The sequence below is a fragment of the Notothenia rossii genome (assembly GCF_949606895.1).
Source record: "Notothenia rossii genome assembly, chromosome: 5".
NCBI classification, from domain to species: domain Eukaryota; kingdom Metazoa; phylum Chordata; class Actinopteri; order Perciformes; family Nototheniidae; genus Notothenia; species Notothenia rossii.
This window is the reverse complement of record NC_136903.1, coordinates 7352783-7374352: the sequence shown is the minus strand read 5'-3', so window position 1 is coordinate 7374352 and position 21570 is coordinate 7352783. Positions and strand designations below refer to the sequence as shown.

At 39.5% G+C, this 21570-nt stretch overlaps 1 protein-coding gene across 1 annotated transcript; it reads right to left on the bottom strand.

The window, feature by feature from the left end:
* Nucleotides 1–4338: 4338 nt before the first annotated feature.
* Nucleotides 4339–21217, bottom strand: rerglb (RERG/RAS-like b). The gene is made up of 5 exons (XM_079681911.1): nucleotides 21081–21217; nucleotides 15632–15688; nucleotides 14048–14121; nucleotides 10148–10296; nucleotides 4339–7078 (listed from the first exon to the last, which is right to left on the bottom strand). The coding sequence occupies exons 1-5, from the start codon at nucleotides 21130–21132 to the stop codon at nucleotides 6793–6795; spliced, it is 618 nt and encodes a 205-aa protein (XP_079538037.1). The 5' UTR covers nucleotides 21133–21217; the 3' UTR covers nucleotides 4339–6792.
* Between the last annotated feature and the right edge of the window lie 353 nt (nucleotides 21218–21570).

Below are 21570 nucleotides of genomic sequence, written 5' to 3'. Positions count from 1 at the left end.
GTCGGTGAGCGTCGTGTAGCCCTACTCAGATTGGTGTGTCCCGCCCCGTCGTGTCTTTTCGGCCGTGCCGACACCTTCCGCCGCCGATTCGACATGTTGAATCCGGAAGCTAAAGACCGTCGCCCAAAGAAATCACTCTGATTGGCTCTTCAGCTTAGCGAATCAGTGCATGAGAAGCGAAACGGAAGTGAGGGACCCAAACAAACTATTAAGAAGGCAAATATGGGATTTCATTTAACTCCAGCTCTCGACACAGGTTCGGGAAAGCCCCGTGAGCTTTTCGCTGTAGAGTGAAAATGGAACGCACACACTATTTGTTGTTTGTTTATATCATGCAGTCTGTTCTTCTTGTCTCGGTTATCACGCAGTCTGTCTTCCGGTTGTTGCCTCTTTTGAATGACGAATACACACTACCGCCGCCTGCTGGTAAGGAGAGTTATTGCCACTCACGCATGCGCAGTTCGTACTGCAACTTGGCCGTTGGCTAAAGTTTTTGCGGTGTGTTCCAGTGTGACACATGGCCAAGACGCAGGAGACGTGAGGAGACGTGAGGCGACGTGTTCTTTGATGTCAGTTTAAATGGTCTGCAAAGGCTACAGGCAGTATGGGAAAAATAAAGCCCTTTTTGAACATTAAAGAATATAACCATGTCGGAGTAGAGTCACAAAATACAAATATGAACCTGAAAATTAGCCTTATATATGTCCTCTTTAAATTGAAAGCTGCAAGGTTGTAAAAGAGCAGATAACCATCAAGAAAAAGCATTATCGATCCACATTAGGTATCATTACCCCATTATGTTTTAATATCTTCTAAATATTGTTCATAATTAACTCATCTATCTATCCTATGTTAATTGGGTCATGGAGGCCTCAGGAGGAGCCTCTCTGGGGTCCCATGGTAGAAAAAAATACGTTATGTGTAAATCTGTTCAAACAGATTAGTTAACCGTGCTCTTCAATTCCTTTTTCATTTCATTTTATCAACTGCTACCTTTTATATATCAGAATGTAAATTTAATGTATCTCATGAAATAGCGACCTATTTTATTCAATACAACCTAGATATAGACAGAGTCAGTTTTCTTTATCATCTTGTCTGTTGATATTAATGATGGCGGTTGTAGCAAAAGGTTCAAATAGAAATCGGTAAAATCATACTCATGTTTCCCCGAGGTGGCATTTTGTTTAGTAGCAGCTGCCTCTGTATGAATGAAGGTGTGTGATTGGTTGACTTGTATTTGTAAAAGAGTGTTGAGGTGTCGCCACAACTGTAATGCTAATTAAAGGAATATTAGATTTAGCAAAACTCACTTCCGACATTCAGAAAACACCGTGTTACACTACATGTTACTACAGGGACACAACGGCATGCCGACTGCAGTGGGGTTTGAACCTGTGACCCTCTGGTCCGAAAATCAACGCACGCGCACAACCCACTGCACCACACGTCCTTCTTCGTTCGACGAGTCACCTCATCAAGAAATTAACTCGATCATAATTTCAGGGTGTTTCTTTTCATTACAACACTTTCCATTAGCATCTGTTGTTGAGTTGCCTGAGAATGAGGTTAACTGTAAAACCACAGGTGTTGATGATTATCACACTTTTTAACACTCAAAACATTCTCGTCCAATAGGATTAGAGTCAGGATAGGATACACGTAATTTGATATTTTGATTAGGAAATGAAATGTAATGACATTAAATTTGTTGTTTCTTATAAAAGCAGATAGTAAACGATGTATTTAAAAACAATCAATGATCAACTTGAACCACTGTTTAATTTAACAGCTGCAAAAAGGGGATGTTGAACGCTGTCTTTAAATTATAAATTCTGTTTTGTTTTGTTTCTTTGTTTCTTGTTTTGTTTTTGTTTTGTTTGTCTACCCTCCCTCCCAAATTTAAAGCGTCTATGGGTTCAAGAAAAGCGCTATAGAAATATAATTTATTATTATTATTATTATAAAATGCTCTGCTATTTTAAAATAAGATAACAAAGAACGGCTTGTCTAAAAGGTTTCTGCTCTAACCTGGATCCACGAAATAAAGGTTAACAGCTTTAACCACTGTGTATTTTAGCAGCTGCAGAAAGAGCGCCATGTTTCAAGAAAATGTACCCTCTATTAGCCTCTGTCGATTAGAGTTTAAGCAACGTTTTAGTTTTCCTGTTCTTAACGTGGATCCGTTTCATTTGGAGTGTTTGGACGCCGTCCAATGGGCTGTCAGTCTGCCGGAGCAGCAGAGTTTGGGATTGCAGTGGGGATGTGCTCACCAGCTGTGAGATTAAGGGGAACTGATCGATGGCCTTTCTGATTGGCTCTCTCCGTGTCCCAGCAGCACCCAATCCCCTCGGTTCAGAAGCTTTTCCTCAGTCCAGCCAAAAGCAATTCTTCCTCCACGCAGGAGCCAAATAAGATCGCTGACCTGAAGCTACGAGGCCTCGCTGTGAGCTCCAGTCTCCATCCATCTCCTCGCCTCTGTGACAAGAGACAGACAGGAGGGAAAGCAAAGGGGAGGAAGATGAAGAGATGGGAATGGAAGATGAAGAGATTGGAAAGGAAGATGAAGAGATGGAAATGGAAGATGAAGAGATGGAAATGGAAGATGAAGAGATGGAAATGGGAGTTTTTGCAAAGAGCATTTTGCAGACATTGTAGAATAAGTGGTTTTTCTCCTAGTAAAAGTAGCTAATATACTAGAGTTAAAAATACTCCCCCACAAGTAGTTCTTAGTTCAAAAGGTTGCTACAGTTAAAGCAAAGTGTACTTAAAGTGTCAATACTACAATTATTCATTTAAAAAAGAAGAAGCCACTTAATTAACCCCACTAGATGAAATTCAGTTGTTGACTGTTAGTATACATACATACATTACAAATACACACATGCACAGGACCTATAAACACGTTGGGAATGCACAAGCATGTTTTTATGAGGCGTTATGAGCTGCCATGTTTAACGGCGTCAGGGAGCAGTTTGGGGTTCAGTGCCTTGCTCAAGGATGCCTCACAGTGCCCAGGAGGTTAGCTTAGTGTGTAGGGACTTGGCTTGGGAAATGAAGGGTTGCTACTGTAGTTCAAGTTCCGATTGGACCAATAGAATACGGAGGTGTCCTTGAGCAAGACATTTAACCCCCAACTGCTCCCTAAACCTGGCCCTCTTCGCTCTGACACCTCTATATACATACACCTGTGTGTTGGTACATTTCTGTATAGCTCCTGTGCATGTGTGTATTTGTAATGTGTGTGTGTACACATTAACAGGCCTGAACGTGACTTTAAAGGAGGGGTATGTCATTTATTTCAGAAACACTTTTTGTTATATTCCATGGAATGCTCTTAACATCCTGATAGCAATGAATATCTTAAGTGCTTTGACAATAAATACATTAAAAAATGTCATCTGTGGAAGCCGTAGCGCTGTAAAAAGTACGACCAATCATCTGAGCCGGCCCGGCTAAAATAACTGGATGGCCTACCTGCCTGTCAGCCTTCCATCTGGGCACAAACTTATCTCGTGTCTGAAGGAAGTGGCAGATCTTTTTCCGGTTGTGTATTTTCAAATTCTAGTGCACTCGAGCTGGTTTCTCCAAAATTACATACCCTACCTTTAAGTAACAACCCTCTGCAGGCTGAGCCCCTTGATTACATAAAACATAATACAAAAGAAACAAGGAGAATATATACATAATTTTCTACATACACACTTTTGATCCACACGTAAATGCAAAATGCTGTTTTGTTTAACGTTTTTAATTTCATTAATAAAACGCTCCTGGAGCTTTGTCTACCAGATCTCCCTTTTTAAGAATTCCCTGATTAAATTAAGGTTAAATAGAAAGAGATGAAAGCTGTGTTTTCCCATACATACAGTATTACCTAATAAAAAAATCAAAGTGGGAAACATGATGAAGACAAATGCCTGCATGGAGGTCAAGGAGGTCAATGAATAGTAAGACATAAAGAACCTTGATTTCACATTTCTAATGTTATTGCTCATTGTGAGTGCTATTTCTAATTGTAATTGATTCAGTGTGTAATGGGTCAGTTCCCAGGAGCAGGAAATCATTAAACACACCGGTTGGGGCAGGGGGGGGGGGGTGCGGGGGGAGCCTCTTTTTATGATGCTTGGTGGTGCCATCTTGTGGATACTTTAGGAACATTTCCATTGGTTGGAGGTCATGTTTCAGTTTAATAATGGTTCATTTCTCACTCCTCCAGCTATCTATAGCAGCGACACACAGGACATTCCTCTCTCCTTCCCGGAGGCTTTAGAGGATGCCTCCCTGACGGTCATTTAATTAACGTTGAGCTCAAAGTGAAGAACTAAAACAGACCTCTTATTAATCAATGTTTAGCTTTAATTTCCTCTGGAACAGCTGATGTTTTTACAGTATTTACAAAAGGAACATTCGTCTGCAAAACACTGCAAACGCGGAGGTATTTTTCTCGATGGGTGGCAAACATTTCTTTTGTGTTACAGCATCATGGTGAAATAAACAGATTTAGGAAGAATAACAGGATAGCATTAAGAGAGTTGGCCCTTAATTGGTGTTTGTGAAAAGTGTCTTATTATACAGCTTGAAATGTGTGGGTTCACATCAATATATTCCAATACTTTGATCCTGGGAGAACATCAATTAAATACAATAATGCTCAAATGTACTACTAATATATACACAATACATCAAATCACATACGCTTTGTAAATGATATGGCATACTGCAATATAACAGAGAAAGTGACAGAGAGAGAGTATTATATTTTAAATAAACACTATGGTTTTTAAAGAGTAGCATTACAATGAATATAATTAGAAAATGATGTGAAACTGCTGCACAAAAACACAGAACTGAAGCCAAAGTTGCAACGCAGAAATTATAGGAGTAAACAATAAAGGTACTTTTGCTTTTACCGATGTATGAGATGCTTAAATGACAAGAAAAATAACACAGATCTGTTGTGGTGAACTATTGATCACTGTATGTAGACTTGAAAATTGGAAAAAATGGCTTGAAATGCATAATTGTCTTTCCTAATTAAGATGAATTAGGTTGGTTAGAAGCAAAAATATCAAACACACATTAATACATGGCTTGGATGAATACTCAATGCTGATTGGTCAATTTCAAACATGCTGTATTCTGCTCTTCTCTCCTCTCTAGCAGCCCTTTGCTAAAGAGGACCAGTGAACTATGCAGCACACAGAGAGAAGTTAACGACAACGTTACCAAAAAAACATAAATTCCTCAATCAGAAATCACGTTGAAAGGCTATTTCTAATATTTACTTTTTTATTTGTATAGCGCCCAAAGCTTTGGATTGAAGTAGGCTAAACTGCCTCCAGTGGAGAAAAAGAAAAGAGTGCAAGAGGAAAGGAAGAGGTTAAAAAGACAAAGTGCTGTACATCAGGGAAATCAACAGTCAAGTAAACACTAACGGGAACAGCGAGGGAAGATCCCTCGGCCTTCTGTCGGGATCCTGCTCGCTGCACATTATCCCTTACATTACAGGTTTAGATATCCTAATTCTGGGAATTGAAAAGAAAAGTGGTTTAAAGGTCAAAGATGGTTTCGGGTAACAGTAAAACCGGAACATGTGTTGTCTGGGGATGCACAATGGATGAAAGGAATAGAAAAAGGTTAGAAAAAGTGTCAAAGGAACTTTAATTTCACAGGAAGACTTGGGGTAGAGGACTGTGAGAATTTGGTTCGGGGTATTGTCAAATATCTGGAACAAACTACCAGAAACCTGCAGGTCCGCTGCAACTCTGACTACTTTTAAATCCAGGCTGGAGACTTTCTTTTTGCCGCTGCTTTTAATTGAACTATTCATATCTCACACTGCACTGTAACCTTTATTCACGTACCTGTGTATTCATGTTTTATTAACTTTTCCTTTTAATGTTTCTAATTTGTTTTATGCTCTTAATGTCTTTCATTATTGTAAAGCACTTTGAATTGCCGGCACTTTACAATAAGACTTTAATAATTAATTAATTAATTAGGTTGTGAACACTTTATAAATCATTAATACGCTTTTATAAGACATGAGATAAACAGGGCGACTGTGACCGGTTGCTTGCTAAATAGTGAGCCCACATTTATCTGTACTGCTAAACCTTATATTGGCTACCTAGCTTACTTCGTCTCCTTCATCAGCCAGCATCCTTGGTATCTGTTGTTCACTGAGTTGATTCTCGCTAAGTAGCCAATATAAGGCTTAGTCATCTTGCCAAATAGTGAGCCTGTGTTGAGGAGTCAGAATTTTGAGATTTTGAGAAAAAAAACAGAATTTTGAGATTTTGAGAAAAAGACAGAATTTTGAGATTTTGAGAAAAAGACAGAATTTTGAGATTTTGAGAAAAAGTCAGAATTTTGAGATTTTGAGAAAAAAGACAGAATTTTGAGAAAAGAGTCAGAATTTTTAGATTTTGAGAAAAAAGACATAATTTTTAGATTTTGAGAAAAAAAGACAGAATTTTGAGATTTTGAGAAAAAAGACAGAATTTTGAGATAAAACTCAGTATTTTGTACATGACAGGATGAATGATTACTTTGAAGAGCCGGTATTCGTCCATCTTGTGACTGTGTAACTCCCTCTCTTGGATATCAGCATGTGAAGGACACTGTTCAGGAACTAGTTGATGCTCTGTATGTGATGAATACTTCCATTCTGGAGAGGATCACAAATACATGGATCCTGAGATTGAAGCTCAAGCCGGTGACGAGTGATATTTGAACACCTTCCCTTTAACACGCCTCCTCACACACACCCTCCTTGCTTCCTCCCGCTCACACTGACTTCCTCCTCTTGCCGAACACGTTGTTGATGAGCTTGGCCATGGACTTGGAGCCGCTGTAGCGCCGCCGGTCGGCTCTGTACTTCAGGAGCTCCATCACCTGGCGGATGAGTTGTGTGAAGAGCGCGGAGATGTCCTGGTAGCTCTCGGCCGCGGACACCTCCTGGAAGTGGCAGCGATGCTCCTGAGCAAGGCAGCGGCCCTCCTCCTCACACACCTGACGGGCGTGACACAAGTCCTGCTTGTTCCCCACCAGACACACCGGGACCTCCACCTCCCTGCAGCACAGACATTGAGAAATGTTCAAGATTCAAAGCTTGTATTGTCATGTGTACATAGCTGCAGTGTAGATATGACAATGAAAATCTTAGGTCACACAGGCTCCTCCAACAGTGCAATGAAACGGATAATAGTGCCAGTTAATACAATAAAATATAATAGAAATAGTGCAGGATAGTCTACAAGTAATTGGAATATTGATATAAGTTGCAAACAGATGAACGTTATGGATGTTCTTTCAAATGTTCAGGTCTTTAACAGTCTTGTGGCATTTAGTTTCTATTTTCTTAATTGTAATCTTTACATTTTGTGGGGGAAACTTCTGTGTAGCAATGCAGGAGGAGTCACCGACTCAAAAGGAGACACTGGGAGAGCTGGAGCTTTGATGTCAAACACTGATGGGTTTATTTGGAGCTTCGGCCGGAGAATTCACAAAACAAGTCCAGAGTCAGAGGTTCTGACTCCACGGTAGAGTTGCCACGTCAATTCTGAAGAACTCTACCCCAGACCCATGTATTTAGCTAGTTCTGAGAGAATCATCAACATTGACCATAACAAGATAGAACCATAACACCTCTATCAGCTGACGCCAGCAGGCAGGAACAGGGAGACACAACACAGAGAGCACAGCAGCCAAGGTTACAGGTGCGTGTGCTCAGTCAGGACAGTAAACTGGGTCAAAGTTATGGACCTTGGGAAATATTTCCCCAACAGTCGTATCAGTAGCAGTAGTAGCAGTAGTAGTAGTAGTAGTAGTAGTAGTAGTAGTAGTAGTAGTAGTAGTAGTAGTAGTAGTAGCAGTAGTAGTAGTAGTAGTAGTAGTAGTAGTAGTAGTAGTAGTAGCAGTAGTAGTAGTAGTAGTAGCAGTAGTAGTAGTAGTAGTAGTAGTAGTATCAGTAGTAGTAGTAGCAGTAGTAGTAGTAGTAGTAGTAGTAGTAGTAGTAGTAGCAGTAGTAGTAGTAGTAGTAGTAGTAGCAGTAGTAGTAGTAGTAGTAGTAGTAGTAGTAGTAGCAGTAGTAGTAGTAGTAGTAGTAGTAGTAGCAGTAGTAGTAGTAGTAGTAGTAGTAGTAGTAGTAGTAGTAGCAGTAGTAGTAGTAGCAGTAGTAGTAGTAGTAGTAGTAGTAGTAGTAGTAGTAGTAGTAGTAGTAGTAGTAGAAATATTTGGTGGTTCAAGACCCAGCTTGCAGGGGCGCCGCCAGGGATTGTGGGCCCCATGAAAAGATATCACATTGGTTACTTAAACATTTTTTTCTTAATGTTCTAAAATGGTTTGGGCCCCTGTCAGTCACGGGCCATTAGAATCGTCCTAACTTTGCCAGCATGACAAAGTGTAAGAAATGGTGCGATATGGAAAGCAAGACGGTGTGATGAGAAAAAGTATGAAGAGCATGAAACCTTGTTATTGGAGCGTTGGAGCGGCTCCATTTTTATATATTTAAAAAGAACAGGTCATCAGCTGCTCTGATCCACCAGCAGGCCCGGACTGGCACTCGGGAGCACCGGGAGGTTTCCTGGTGGCCTGGCCTGCTAAGTGGCCTGCTGGCCTGAGGATTTTTTTTGTAATGTATGTATTGTGAACGCAACGCTGCGCAAATGTGGGTCTGACTCTGCCTCACAGAGGGTGACTGGCTGTCTACATGATGTGGCCTGCCGACATGGCCACTTTCATACAGATCATACACTAATGCCCTCGATTGGTCTCTGTTGTGTCATTCAAGCTCGGGAGGGTGTGTATGTGTGGCGCGAGCGAGCGAGAGAGAAAGCGCGCACACCGGTTACGTGTATTGTTGTTGTTAGCATCTGGTGCTAGCTAGCTGCGCTAACGGATATAATGAGCTGTCAACAAGGTGGAGGAGAGTCCTCTCCTGTCAGACTGAGAGACTGATAACTACAGCTCAGGTGAGGTAAAGGACTCTGAGTGCTTAGATAGTTAACTTAGTCTAAGTTCTCTGTGGGTCTCAAACGGTTTGGTCACCATTTATGTAAACACATATTTCCATTTGAATGGGGAGTGATTAGTAAAATATAGATGAATAATAAAAAAAATGTTAACTAGGTGAAACAAGGTAAGATCAACTTTAAAAACGTGTTGAGAGCTAAAACTAGTTGCTGCTGCCTCAAAGAGGAGCAGGGGGGAGACGGGGGAGAGGGTGAGGCTGGTTCAGGAGCCCAGACACACTCACAACTATAAATGAACCAAAAACAAATAAATAAACAAGTTTCAATGTTTTTTCATATTGGATATGGTATGGTATGGTTATGGCCATGTTCTTATGATTTTATGATTATTTAAATGTATACAGTTCTGTTTCATATGGATGTAGTCTCTTTATTTCCCCCTCAAAGTGCACCAGATTGATGCATTTAAGTCCAATATTTAAAAAAATAAAAATCTTACCGGGGGAGTGTGCCCCCGGACCCCCCTAGAGGATTTGAGGTCCACCCCCACTTAAAATATGTTCACATGGATAGTTTCCTAAATAGATTTGCAATTTTTTTTAAATAGTAACCCATATCCATATGTTTATTCTGAGGTAGTAGATTTAAAGTTTAGGGCTATCACCATGGGCAGCAACGCTGTAAATATTGACAAATAAATCCAGAAAAATGGCACAAAAGAAAACTGGTAGTGGCCTGGCTGGGTGTATAATTCCCGGCCTGACTTATTGTCCCAGTCCGGCCCTGTCCTATCTGTTTATAAGTGTTCACCCCCTGTCTCATGTCTGTATATGCTTCCTGTCTCTGTGTTTTCCCTCATGTCTGATTATCTGATTCTGTTCACCTTTGTGTTTTCCCTCCCCAGCTGTGTCCTTTCTTCTTGACTGGTCTTGTATTTATTTAAGTTCTGGTATTCTGTTGGTGTGTGTGGGTTCTTTCAGTCTTTCACAAGGGAGAGAGAGGTCTGATTGTTGTTTTTGTCCATACAAGGGAGTGTTCTTGTTAGCCTTGAATTAAAGGTATTTCAGTTTAAAAAATGTGCCGTCCTGCAATTGGGTCCTACCTGCGCTGCTCAACCCTAACACTCTGTCTACTTCAAAGTAGAATACCCTCATTGTGCTTCTTCTCACCCTTTGCAGTTTTCCATGCGCGCCTCTCGGATCTGCAACAGGATGTTCTTGGCGTCGATGAAGGAGGAGCGGTCGCTGATGTTGTAAACCACCACGAAGCCATCGGCCCAATCCACCGGCTCCTCCAGGATGCACCTGGCCTCCGAGCTCTGCCAACAGAAACCAAACTTTATTTTGGTACGTCTCTTTAATTCAGGGAATTATGTATGTCTTTCTGTAAAGTCTGTTTTGACTGGGACAGATTCAACCAGACAGAAACATAGATGAAGCTAATGTCGTTTACTTTTTGCCATTTCAGTGGAAACTAACTAACTATAGATCAACTATAGATAACTATAGATCCAAGAGGGAATTCTCACTGTGTCCCACTTTTTCCAGGGATAATTCTTAAGCCAAGGCAAGTTTATTGATATAGCACCTTTCAACTCAAGGCAATTCAAAGTGCTTTACAAAAATGAAAATGTTAAAATAGTGCCGCAGAAATACATTTTAAAATGGCATTTAAAACAGTCATTAGAAATCTAATGGTATAAAATAAACATAAAACAAGCAAATACAGATATTGTGGGGGAAACTTCTGTAGCAATGAAGAGTCAGGACTCAGAGAGACACGAGGAGAGCTGGAGCTTTGATGGCAAACACTGACGGTTTATTTGGAGCTTCGGCCGGAGAATTGACGAGACAGGTGGTGTGTCACGAGATGACACAGTGGTTGCCTTGCCAAACCAATTCTGAAGAACTCTTTCTGCAGCTCGAGGTTTTAACTAGTTCGGTGTGTAATAATCAACATTCTTTATCAGCGAGACGAAACAATTATGGACCTTGAATCTAACTAGAGCTCTCGTCCATAGGAAAGAATGTGCGCCAGGGATCCTTCGTCCCTGAACAGTAAACTACCTCATGGCGGCTTGTGCTCTGTCATAGACTGGCAACAACAATGCCCCCAAGCTGCTCCTCCTTAAGAGAGATAGCAGCAATACCCAAGGCCTTAGACCTATGCCGTGGGAAAGGAGACAGTGAGAGGAGAAAACGATGAACTGTGTCGAAGGTTGAATACCTAACCAAATAACAGATTTTTCTGATCACCTTAAAGGTGGGGTAGGTAAGTTTGAGAAACCGGCTCGAGATACACTTTTTGTTATATTCCATGGGATGCTCTTAACATCCCGATAGCAATTAATATCTGAAGTGCTTTGACAACAAATCCATTAAAAAATGTCATCTGTAGAAGCTGTGGTACTGTAAAAAGCACGACCAATCATCTGAGCCGGCTAAAGTAACTGGATTGCCTACCTGCCTGTCAGCCTTCCATCTGTGCACAAACTTATCTCGTGCCCTCATTGGTCATGTGTGCGTTCGTGTGTGTTGGAGGAGGGGCTCTGTAAGGAAGTGGCAGATTCTTTCCGATTGTGTATTTTCAAATTCTAGCGCTCGAGCTGGTTTCTCCAAAATTACCTACCCCACCTTTAAGTGTTGTTCATAATATTAATCTTTTAATTGTTGTTCCTTTGGGTCCAAAACTATTTCACATGTAGGCGACATTTTATAATTTATGCCTGAATCGCTCTGTTTTTATCGTTGTTAAAGGAGCTAATATTATTATTATTAATAATAATAATAAGGCAACACCAGAAACACGAATAAAACAGTTGTTTCCAAACATTTACACAAACATACATGCACACAACAAAATTTAAAAAGTAATGTTCCAACTTTTTCCAGGACTATTTCTTAACTGATTTTTGATCAAACACTATCAACACGTGCAGAGCGAGGATTGACCTTCGTCATGACCTCGAGGAGAAAAAAACGAAGTCGGAAGAACAAGAGGCCCGAGGATTTGTCTGAGCAGTGTAAAACTCACTTATCCCTTTCTCTTTATTGACTGTCATAAGGGCAGGACGTGGACTTAGTGTTTCTTATGAAAAGGCGTCTTTACCGTGAGTTTAACCGGTAAAAGACAATGACCGCCTCTTGTTCTGCTGAGCAAAGGGGTATTCCAATAAAAATACTGACTGTAGTGAAAAGGCCTCGGGGGTCTTTGGTGTTGCTTAAAGAAAAAAAAGTAGGTTATACGACTCTTTTCTTCAAAGAGACAGCCTTCGGCATACATCGCCTCGGGATACTCTCGTAAAGCTTTTGGAACTAAAGTGCTGTACGGATCAACACGCGGCTGCACGAAGGTAGATATCTGATCAGGAATCAGTCGAGGTCAGTTTTTATGTGAAACTCTTGTAGCTCCAAAACAAAGACTTAATATTTTTTCACCTCGGATGAAACGGTTCAGAATTTACAACACTTGGGCTGTAAAAAGTATTCCAAACACAAAGAATAGATTAAATCAGTCAAAGTATTTCAAAGGTAGGAATTCTCTGGAGGGATAAATCCTCGTATTATTTCAGTTAAATCTAAAAAAATCGAAACAATAAACATTTTTGTGCGAACGTTAGCTAACATGCACCTTAGCTAACGTTAGCCTAGCTCAAGTTGATCTGTATTTTAGCCCCACTAAAGGTAGACTACCTGACTCTGATCGATCGATTGTGATGAAGTGATTAGTGATGTCATAAACAGAAACAGTGGCGAATCTGCAAAGTAACTAATATCACAAATGATACCTTTGAATAAAAATAGAATGAACATATTGGCTTTCAAATGTTGTGGAGTAGAAGAAGAAACTATCATAAAATGGAAATACCCCAGTAAAAGAATCAACAGTTGTTTACTTTCATACTTGTGAGTGATATAATCATGGGTAAAACAAAAGGCTTAACCCTCCTGTTGTCTTCGGGTCAAATCTGACCAATTTACTACTTTCATCAATCATAACCTTTTTAGTTTTACATTCGATTGCATTAAGGCTTTATGATATCCTTCACAGTAGACATTTGAACATATCAAATTGCTGATCACCACTTTCATTGAATTTTGGATGATTTAGTCAACTTTGTAACACCCATGGTGTTCCCGGTCAAAAATGACCGCCATAAAGAAAAGGAATTAGTAACCATCCAGATCAGATAAAACACACACACACACTAGACACATTTCGCTCTTATGTGCCCATCCCCCCATGTGAATCAAACCTGGCACACACACACACACACACAGAACAATTTGAAACATTTCCCGCTCCTATGTGCCCATCCCCCCACATGGATCACACCTGGCACACGCAATACTTGTTCAGTGTCTATTCTTTGTATATTTACTGCAGTTTTTCATGTATACCAGTAGTCTGATACAATATTTAAAGTTTGAACGGGTGTCAAATGAAATTTGGTGTTGATTAATGTTTTTTGTGTTAAAGGTGGGGTAGGTAAGTTTGAGAAACCGGCTCGAGATACACTTGTTGTTATATTCCATGGAATGCTCTTAACATCCTGATAGCAATGAATATCTGAAGTGCTTTGACAAAAAATCCATTAAAAAATATCATCTGTGGAAGCCGTGGTACTGTAAAAAGCACAACCAATCATTTTAGACGGCCCGGCTAAAATAACTGGATGGCCTACCTGCCTGTCAGCCTTCCATCTGTGCACAAACTTATCTCGTGCCCTCATTGGTCATGTGCGCGTTGGTGTGTGTTGGAGGAGGGGCTCTGTAAGGAAGTGGCAGATTTTTTCCGGCTGTGTATTTTCAAATGCTAGCGCGCTCGAGCTGGTTTCTCCAAAATGTCCTAACCCAACTTTAATGTAATAGCAGTTAAAACAAATTTGACTGCGAACACCAAAGTAAGGGGGGGAACAAAGACAATAGGAGGGTTTTAATTGGAAATTTAACTTTCATATGGATGGACATTTCTAATGAACTGCAACTCAGGTTTGAATCCAGTAAACAATATCAGGTGTTGTTGATGTGTTGTTGGTGTGTTTTTGATGTGTTGTTGATGTGTTGTACCTGAGAGCAGGGGTCAAACACCTCCAGATTCAGCTGTCGCCCATCAATCGAGAGCCTTTTATGGTACAGGGAATCTGTAACAAGGATCATACAGTATATTTGTATATTTGTATAGTGCATTTATTTTGTACAGACTGCTGATAGATGTGTATATAACTGACTCTTTGCACTCTGGCTAGACCCTCTTAATTTCGTTACACTCTGCTTGCATTATGTAATGACAATAAAGTAATCTAATCTAATACAGAAACAAAATGAGTAACACAGAGTAATGTCAATAGACTTAAATATTGATTGAAGGTACAACAATCTAAACTCCTTGTGTGTTATTTTTGTATATGCTATAGCTACTGCTGTTCTTTACCTCTTTTCATTGTCTGTTGGTTTGTATTATATTGCTTAAATAGACAGAACCGGACATAATTAATCACATGTCATCATGCACCTGCAGTTTACCTGATTTCTACACAACGTTTTAGCATCTTTTGATTTGTTTTGACTCGGCAGTTTCACTGTTTTCAAGATTCAAAGGTTTTATCATCATATGCAAAAAGCTACAGTGTAGAAATGGCAATGAAATTCTTCTGACCTGAGCTCCTCCAACAATGCAACATATATAATAAAATACAAGATAAAAAGTAGTGGCAAAAGTCTATATGCATGTCAATAGAATATAGGACATTTAAATTTTGCCTTAATATGTAAATTAAAACAAAATTAAATACGGTTTTGGTTCACAACCCCCTTTAAAATCACATATTAAAGGGCACCTATCATGCAAAATCCCCCTTTTCATGTCTCTTCTACATCAACATGTGTCCCCTCTTCTTCATGTCTCTTCTACATCAACATGTGTCCCCTCTTCTTCATGTCTTTTCTACATCAACATGTGTCCCCTCTTCTTCATGTCTCTTCTACATCAACATGTGTCCCCTCTGTGTAAAGAGACTCTGAAAGTTTCAGGAAAAAATATTCTCTCTCTTTTTGTCCTGATCCATTTCTATAAAAACCTGTGATTTTGGCCACTTTATGATGTCATAACGATATTTTGGCTTGTGTAACCATTAGCCAATCGTAACCCCCCCCCCCACACACACACACACACACACACCTTATCACCTGAATCTCCTCCTAGAGCACCATTGTGTTCTTTGTAACCAAATCTCTGTCTAGAGGGGCGTGGGGAGGGGGTCCTTATTTTTGTCTGAAGTAACAGACGGAGAATCAGCACTTTGGAAACAGGGCTGAAACAGAGGGGATTATGGGTAATGCTGCAATGATCTGTTTGGTGTTTGGAGCCAAAAACTTCAGAGACATGTTTTGTATATATCTGAGACCTATAATATATTGATGAAGAACAGCATAGGGGACCTTTAATACTATTTTAATGTTCTAACTGCTGTATTCCCTTTGATTATGCTGCTGTCCTTGATTGATAATCTCATTATTGCTCATGCAGAATATATGCATGCACCTCTGAATGAGTAAATAGCAAACAACCATAATATCTGGGGATAAACTCTGCTCTCCAAGTCCAAAATTAAAAATTAAACTAATTAAACCTCCATGTATCCAAACACTCACTGGCGTTGGAGGCATATTCCCCGATGAAGCGCCGGGTCAGGAACCGCACGAGGACAGCTGGAGGAAACAGACAAAATGGAAAAAACACAAACATTCAAAAGTATGTATGGATTTTCTGGAATGTGCATATTTGCCAAGCTGCACGGTTATATTCCCCCTCTGCATCGCCTCAAGACTTTGTGATAAACATCAAACTGAACAGCTTTGGGTTTCGCACAGGTAATCCGTGTCAATTAAAGGCTGCAGTTTTGCGTGCTGATGGTGGTCATGTGAGGATATACAGCAGGGGTTATGCTACACGCGTATAGATAAAGGCCCAAAAAGTTCCACATGCACAGTCTCCAAAGCTGAGGAGAGAACGGAGACGACCCATTGTTTTTAGGAAGGTTGAACACAGCGCAGAATACTGTTATTGGCAACAACAGCTCAAAAGCAGCAACAAGGGTCCCTTAACTCCCCTCCTCTGCATCACCAGCATTTCAACACAATGCGGTTAAAGAATACATTTTGGATCGGTTTCAAGTAAGTAGGTAAGTAAGGAAGGAAGTAAGTCAGTAAGTAAGTAATTAAGTAAGTCAGTAAGAAGGAAAGTAAACAAGGAAGAAAGGAAGTAATTAAGTCAGTAAGAAAGAAAGTAAACAAGGAAGGAAGTCAGTAAGTCAGTAAGAAAGAAAGTAAACAAAGAAGAAAGGAAGTAAGTAAGCAAGTAAGTCAGTAAGAAAGAAAGTAAACAAGGAAGGAAGTCAGTAACTAAGTCAGTAAGTGAGTAATTAAGTGACCAATCAAGTCAGTAACTAAGTGAGCGAGTAAATCAGTAAGAAAGAAAGTAAACAAGGAAGGAAGTCAGTAACTAAGTCAGTAAGTTAGTAATTAAGTCAGTAATTAAGTGACTAAGCAAGTCAGTAACTAAGTGAGTGAGTAAGTCAGTAATTAAGTAACTAAGTAAGTAAGAAAGAAAGTCAACAAGGAAGGAAGGATGTAAGTAGGTAAGGAAGCCAGTAAGGAAGGAAGAAGGTAAGTACATAAGTAAGAAAGTAAAAAATGAAGGAAGAAAGTCAAGTCAAATAAATGTAGTGAGTGGAAAAATTGCAATATTTCCCTCCGAAATGTTCTGGAATGGAGGAATAAAGTTGCAGGAAATCAAAATATGATCTAGTAAAGTAGATACAAGTAACTCAAACTACAATATTTGAATATATTTACTTAGTTGCAGTCCACCAATGTAAATGATCAGAGAGAAAACAACAGGACAAATGCACAAGCTGGAAAGCAAATAGCAGAAAAACGTATTTAATGGACACACACATTAATGAGAAGTGAGACGTCCCATTGTTTTTATGACACTTGAACACAGCGCAGAATACTGATATTGGCAACAACAGCGCAAAATCATCAACAAGGGTCCTATAACTCCCCTCCTCTGCATCACCAGCATTTCAAAACAATGCAACTAAAGAATACATTTTGGATCTGTTTCAGGTAAGTAGGTAAGTAAATCATTTAGTAAGTAAGTCAGTAAGTAAGGAAGTCATTAAGTAAGTCAGTAAGTAAGGAAGTCATTAAGTAAGTCAGTAAGGAATGAAGTAAGTAAGTCAGTAAGGAAGGAAGGAAGGAAGTGAGTAAGTAAGTCAGTAAGTAAGAAAGTAAGTAAGTAAGAAAGTGAGTAAGTAAGTAAGAAAGTCAGTAAGTTAGTGAGTAAGTAATTAAGTCAGTAAGTGAGAAAGTCAGTAAGTTAGTGAGTAAGTAAATAAGAAAGTGAGTAAGAAAGAAAGTAAACAAGGAAGGAAGTAAGGAAGGAAGAAGGTAAGTACATAAGCAAGAAAGTAAAAAATGAAGGACACACACATTAATGAGAAGTGATACGTCCCATTGTTTTTATGACGCTTGAACACAGCGCAGAATACTGATATTGGCAACAACAGCGCAAAATCATCAACAAGGGTCCCTTAACTCCGCTCCTCTGCATCACCAGCATTTCAAAAAAATGCAACTAAAGAATACATTTTGGATCTGTTTCAGGTAAGTAAGTAAGTCATTAAGTAAGTAAGTCAGTAAGTAAGGAAGTCAGGAAGGAAGGAAGGAAGGAAGTGAGTAAGTAAGAAAGTGGGTAAGTAAGTCACTAAGTAAGATAGTCAGTAAGTAAGAAAGTCAGTAATTAAGATAGTCAGTAATTAAGTAACTAAGTAAGTGAGTAAGTAATTAAGTAACTAAGTTAGTAAGTGAGTAAGAAAGTGTGTAATTAAGTAACTAAGTAAGTGAGTAAGTAAGTTAGTAAGTAAGTGAGTAAGTAATTAAGTAACTAAGTTAGTAAGTGAGTAAGAAAGTGAGTAATTAAGTAACTAAGTAAGTGAGTAAGTAAGTCAGTAAGTCAGTAATTAAGATAGTCAGTAAGTAAGAAATTAAGTAACTAAGTAATTGAGTAAGTAAGTCAGTAAGTAAGTGAGTAAGTAATTAAGTAACTAAGTTAGTAAGTGAGTAAGAAAGAAAGTAAACAAGGAAGGAAGAAGGTAAGTACATAAGCAAGAAAGTAAAAAATGAAGGACACACACATTCATGAGAAGTGAGACGTCCCATTGTTTTTATGACGCTTGAACACAGCGCAGAATACTGATATTGGCAACAACAGCGCAAAATCATCAACAAGGGTCCTATAACTCCCCTCCTCTGCATCACCAGCATTTCAAAAACAATGCAACTAAAGAATACATTTTGGATCTGTTTCAGGTAAGTAAGTAAGTCATTAAGTAAGTAAGTCAGTAAGTAAGGAAGTCAGTAAGGAAGGAAGGAAGGAAGGAAGTGAGTAAGTAAGAAAGTGAGTAAGTAAGTAAGAAAGTCAGTAATTAAGATAGTCAGTAAGTAAGAAAGTCCTTAAGGAAGTCAGTAAGGAAGGAAGGAAGTGAGTAAGTAAGTAAGAAAGTGGGTAAGTAAGTCAGTAAGTAAGATAGTCAGTAAGTCAATAAGTATAGTGAGTAAGTAAGTAAGAAAGTCAGTTAGTAAGTAAGAAAGTCAGTAATTAAGTAACTAAGTAAGTGAGTAAGTAAGAAAGTGAGTAAGAAAGAAAGTAAACAAGGAAGGAAGTAAGGAAGGAAGAAGGTAAGTACATAAGCAGGAAAGTAAAAAATGAAGGACACACACATTCATGAGAAGTGAGACGTCCCATTGTTTTTATCACGCTTGAACACAGCGCAGAATACTGATATTGGCAACAACAGCGCAAAATCATCAACAAGGGTCCTATAACTCCCCTCCTCTGCATCACCAGCATTTTTCACTGCAGCTGAAGAATAAAACGTGGAATGTGCTTCACTTCGCAGATTTAAGGTCACATAAACTGTGGAAAGTCTTGGATAATAAGCTGATGGAGTTCAGCCCAAAATACAGATCATATTACTAATGTAAACAAAGGTGGACCCAACTGTCAGTGAAATACTGAAAACCCAGAGGAAAGGTTTGATCTGTAATTACAACATAAACAGAGCCAGTGGCGAGGTATTTTAGCCCCTCTATATCCAATGCAGAAATGGAGATGGCTATCAATGCCTTTATTTCATCCCGGCTTGATTATTGCAATGCTCTTTTTTCCTGCATCAACAAAACATCAATAAACCGGCTACAACAGGTCCAAAATGCTGCAGCCAGATTGCTCACTCGGTCCAAAAAAACATGCCACATCACTCCGATCCTTTCTGCCCTGCACCGGCTCCCTGTCCATCTCAGAACCCATTTCAACTTATTGGTTTTCACATATAGAGCTGTCCATGGCCAAGCCCCAGCCTACATTAACGACCTGATCCACCCTCACAGCACAACCCGGGCCCTGAGGTCCTCTGAGCAAGGCCTCCTAAGGGTGCCCCGAACCAGGTTAAAGACTAAGGGGGACCGTGCCTTTGAGGCGGTGGCCCCAAGGCTTTGGACTGAACTCCCCCAGAAACTAAGAGCCTCTGTCTCAGTAGAGATTTTTAAGGGGCAGCTAAAGACTCACCTTTTCCTACAGGCCTTTGGGGCGCCGGAGAAGGAGGTGAGTTAGTAGCTGTCTTTCATTGGTGTTTTATCCTATGTTTTACCTGCTGTGTTTTATGACTTTTATTCTACATTTCATAGCTGTACTTTGAATTGTGTCCTGTGTACTGTATACTGTAAAGCACTTTGTACATTTGTGTTGAGAAAGGTGCTATAAAATAAAGTTTTACTTACTTTACTTACTCTAAAGGTATATGACTCTGATCGATCGTGATGTCGGGCGGGTTTGTTTTACATTGCCATTCGTTAAATCCCCTCTGTGAAGGATAAGTTATAATCTTAAAAAAGTATTTCAAAGGTAGGAGTCCTCTGGAGGAATACATCATCTTATTATTTCACTTAAATCTAAATAAATCAAACCAATAAACGTTTGTTTTTGTGCAAATGTTAGCTAACGCTGGCCTAGCTAAACTTGATCTGTATTTTATTCCCTCTAACGGTAGACTACCTGACTCTGATCGATCGATCGATCGTGAGGAAGTGATTAGTGATGTTATAAACAGAAACAGTGGCTAGCTATTTATCTCAATCTGCAAAGTAACTAATATTACAAATGATACGGTTGAGTGGAAATAGAAGGGAGATATTGGCTTTCAAATGTGTGGAGTAGAAGATGAAACTATCATAAAACGGTAAAATAATCAACATTTGACTTGAGTACATCACCGGACTTATAGTGCACCAAAATCATAATTTCAAAAACACTCACGGTACACAAAAGGCAAAAAATATAATGTTTAAATGCCAGAAAGTAACATGACATGGAAATAAATGAATCAAGTACAAATACCTCAACCTTTGACTTAAGTGCAGTACTTGATTAAAGTTAGCAATGCAACAAAAATATCACAAATACCACATTTTCTCTATTTAAAGTGCAACGTTTTTTATACCCATGTATCATTTAGGAGGTATCATGAAAAGGAAATACTCAAGTAAAATGTTGATTATTTAACTTGAGTACATCACCGGACTTATTGTGCACCAAAATCATAATTTGAGGAACACTAACGGTACACAAAAAGCAACAAATATAACGTTTAAATGCCAGAAAGAAACATGAAATGGAAGTAAATGAATAAAGTACAAATACCTCAACCTTTGACTAAAGTGCAGTACTTGATTAAAGTTAGCAATGCACCAAAACCTTCGTCACAAATAACATGTTTTTTCTGTATCCATTTAACGTGCAATGTTTATTTATACTTATGTATAAGAAGGTGTCACGAAATGGAAATACTGAAGTAAAATTGAACTTGAGTTGAGCGTACTTTTAAGATGACACCACTGTAAGTAGTATGCCCCAAAAGCATCATTTGAAAAACGCTGACTGCACAAACAGAAAGTTAAAAACATAACTTGTGATTGCCTCATTTAAAGTGTGTTGACTAAAGAAAGTATGTATCTGTTTGAAACAAAGTCCTCTCACCTGACTTCCCGGCCCCTTGGCTCCCCAGCAGGGCGAGCTTGATGTCGTTCATGTTTCAGATCCTCTCTCTCTGAGTCTCGGCCACTAAATGCTCCTCTCAGTGCAGACTGCATGTGAGTACAGAGCGTCCTCCTCCCTCCTCTTCAAAGGACTTAAACCCAGAGAGAGAGGAGAGGAGGGGAAACAGGCGCCCCCCCCCCCTCCTCTTTCCCTGCTCTCATTACTCTCACACTTCCTTTCTCTATGTTTTCTCTCTTTCTCCTGTATCCAAGAAATCTCTCCCCTCTTTGTATCCTCTCAATCCTTGTTTCCCCTCTTCTCCCTCCATATGTATCTCTTTTCCTGCAGAGAGGTTAGGAACAGGTCAGGGCTGAGTAAACTTATTGTGCTGCTCCAACAATGTGACTGTAGTCTGGCTTCTTTCTACGGACGTTTGTGTTATTCTTCTTTAACATAATTGAAGCCTTTTACCAGAAAAATAAAAAGTTAT

Excerpts from the sequence above, each read along its gene's own strand:
- rerglb (XM_079681911.1), bottom strand. The coding sequence starts at position 21,132 with ATGAACGACATCAAGCTCGCCCTGCTGGGGAGCCAAGGGGCCGGGAAG. Across the intron at positions 14,122-15,631 it reads GGAATATGCCTCCAACGCCA|ATTCCCTGTACCATAAAAGG; the intron begins GTGAGTGTTTGG and ends TCCTTGTTACAG. Across the intron at positions 7,079-10,147 it reads CGCATGGAAAACTGCAAAGG|GGAGGTGGAGGTCCCGGTGT; the intron begins GTGAGAAGAAGC and ends TCTGTGCTGCAG.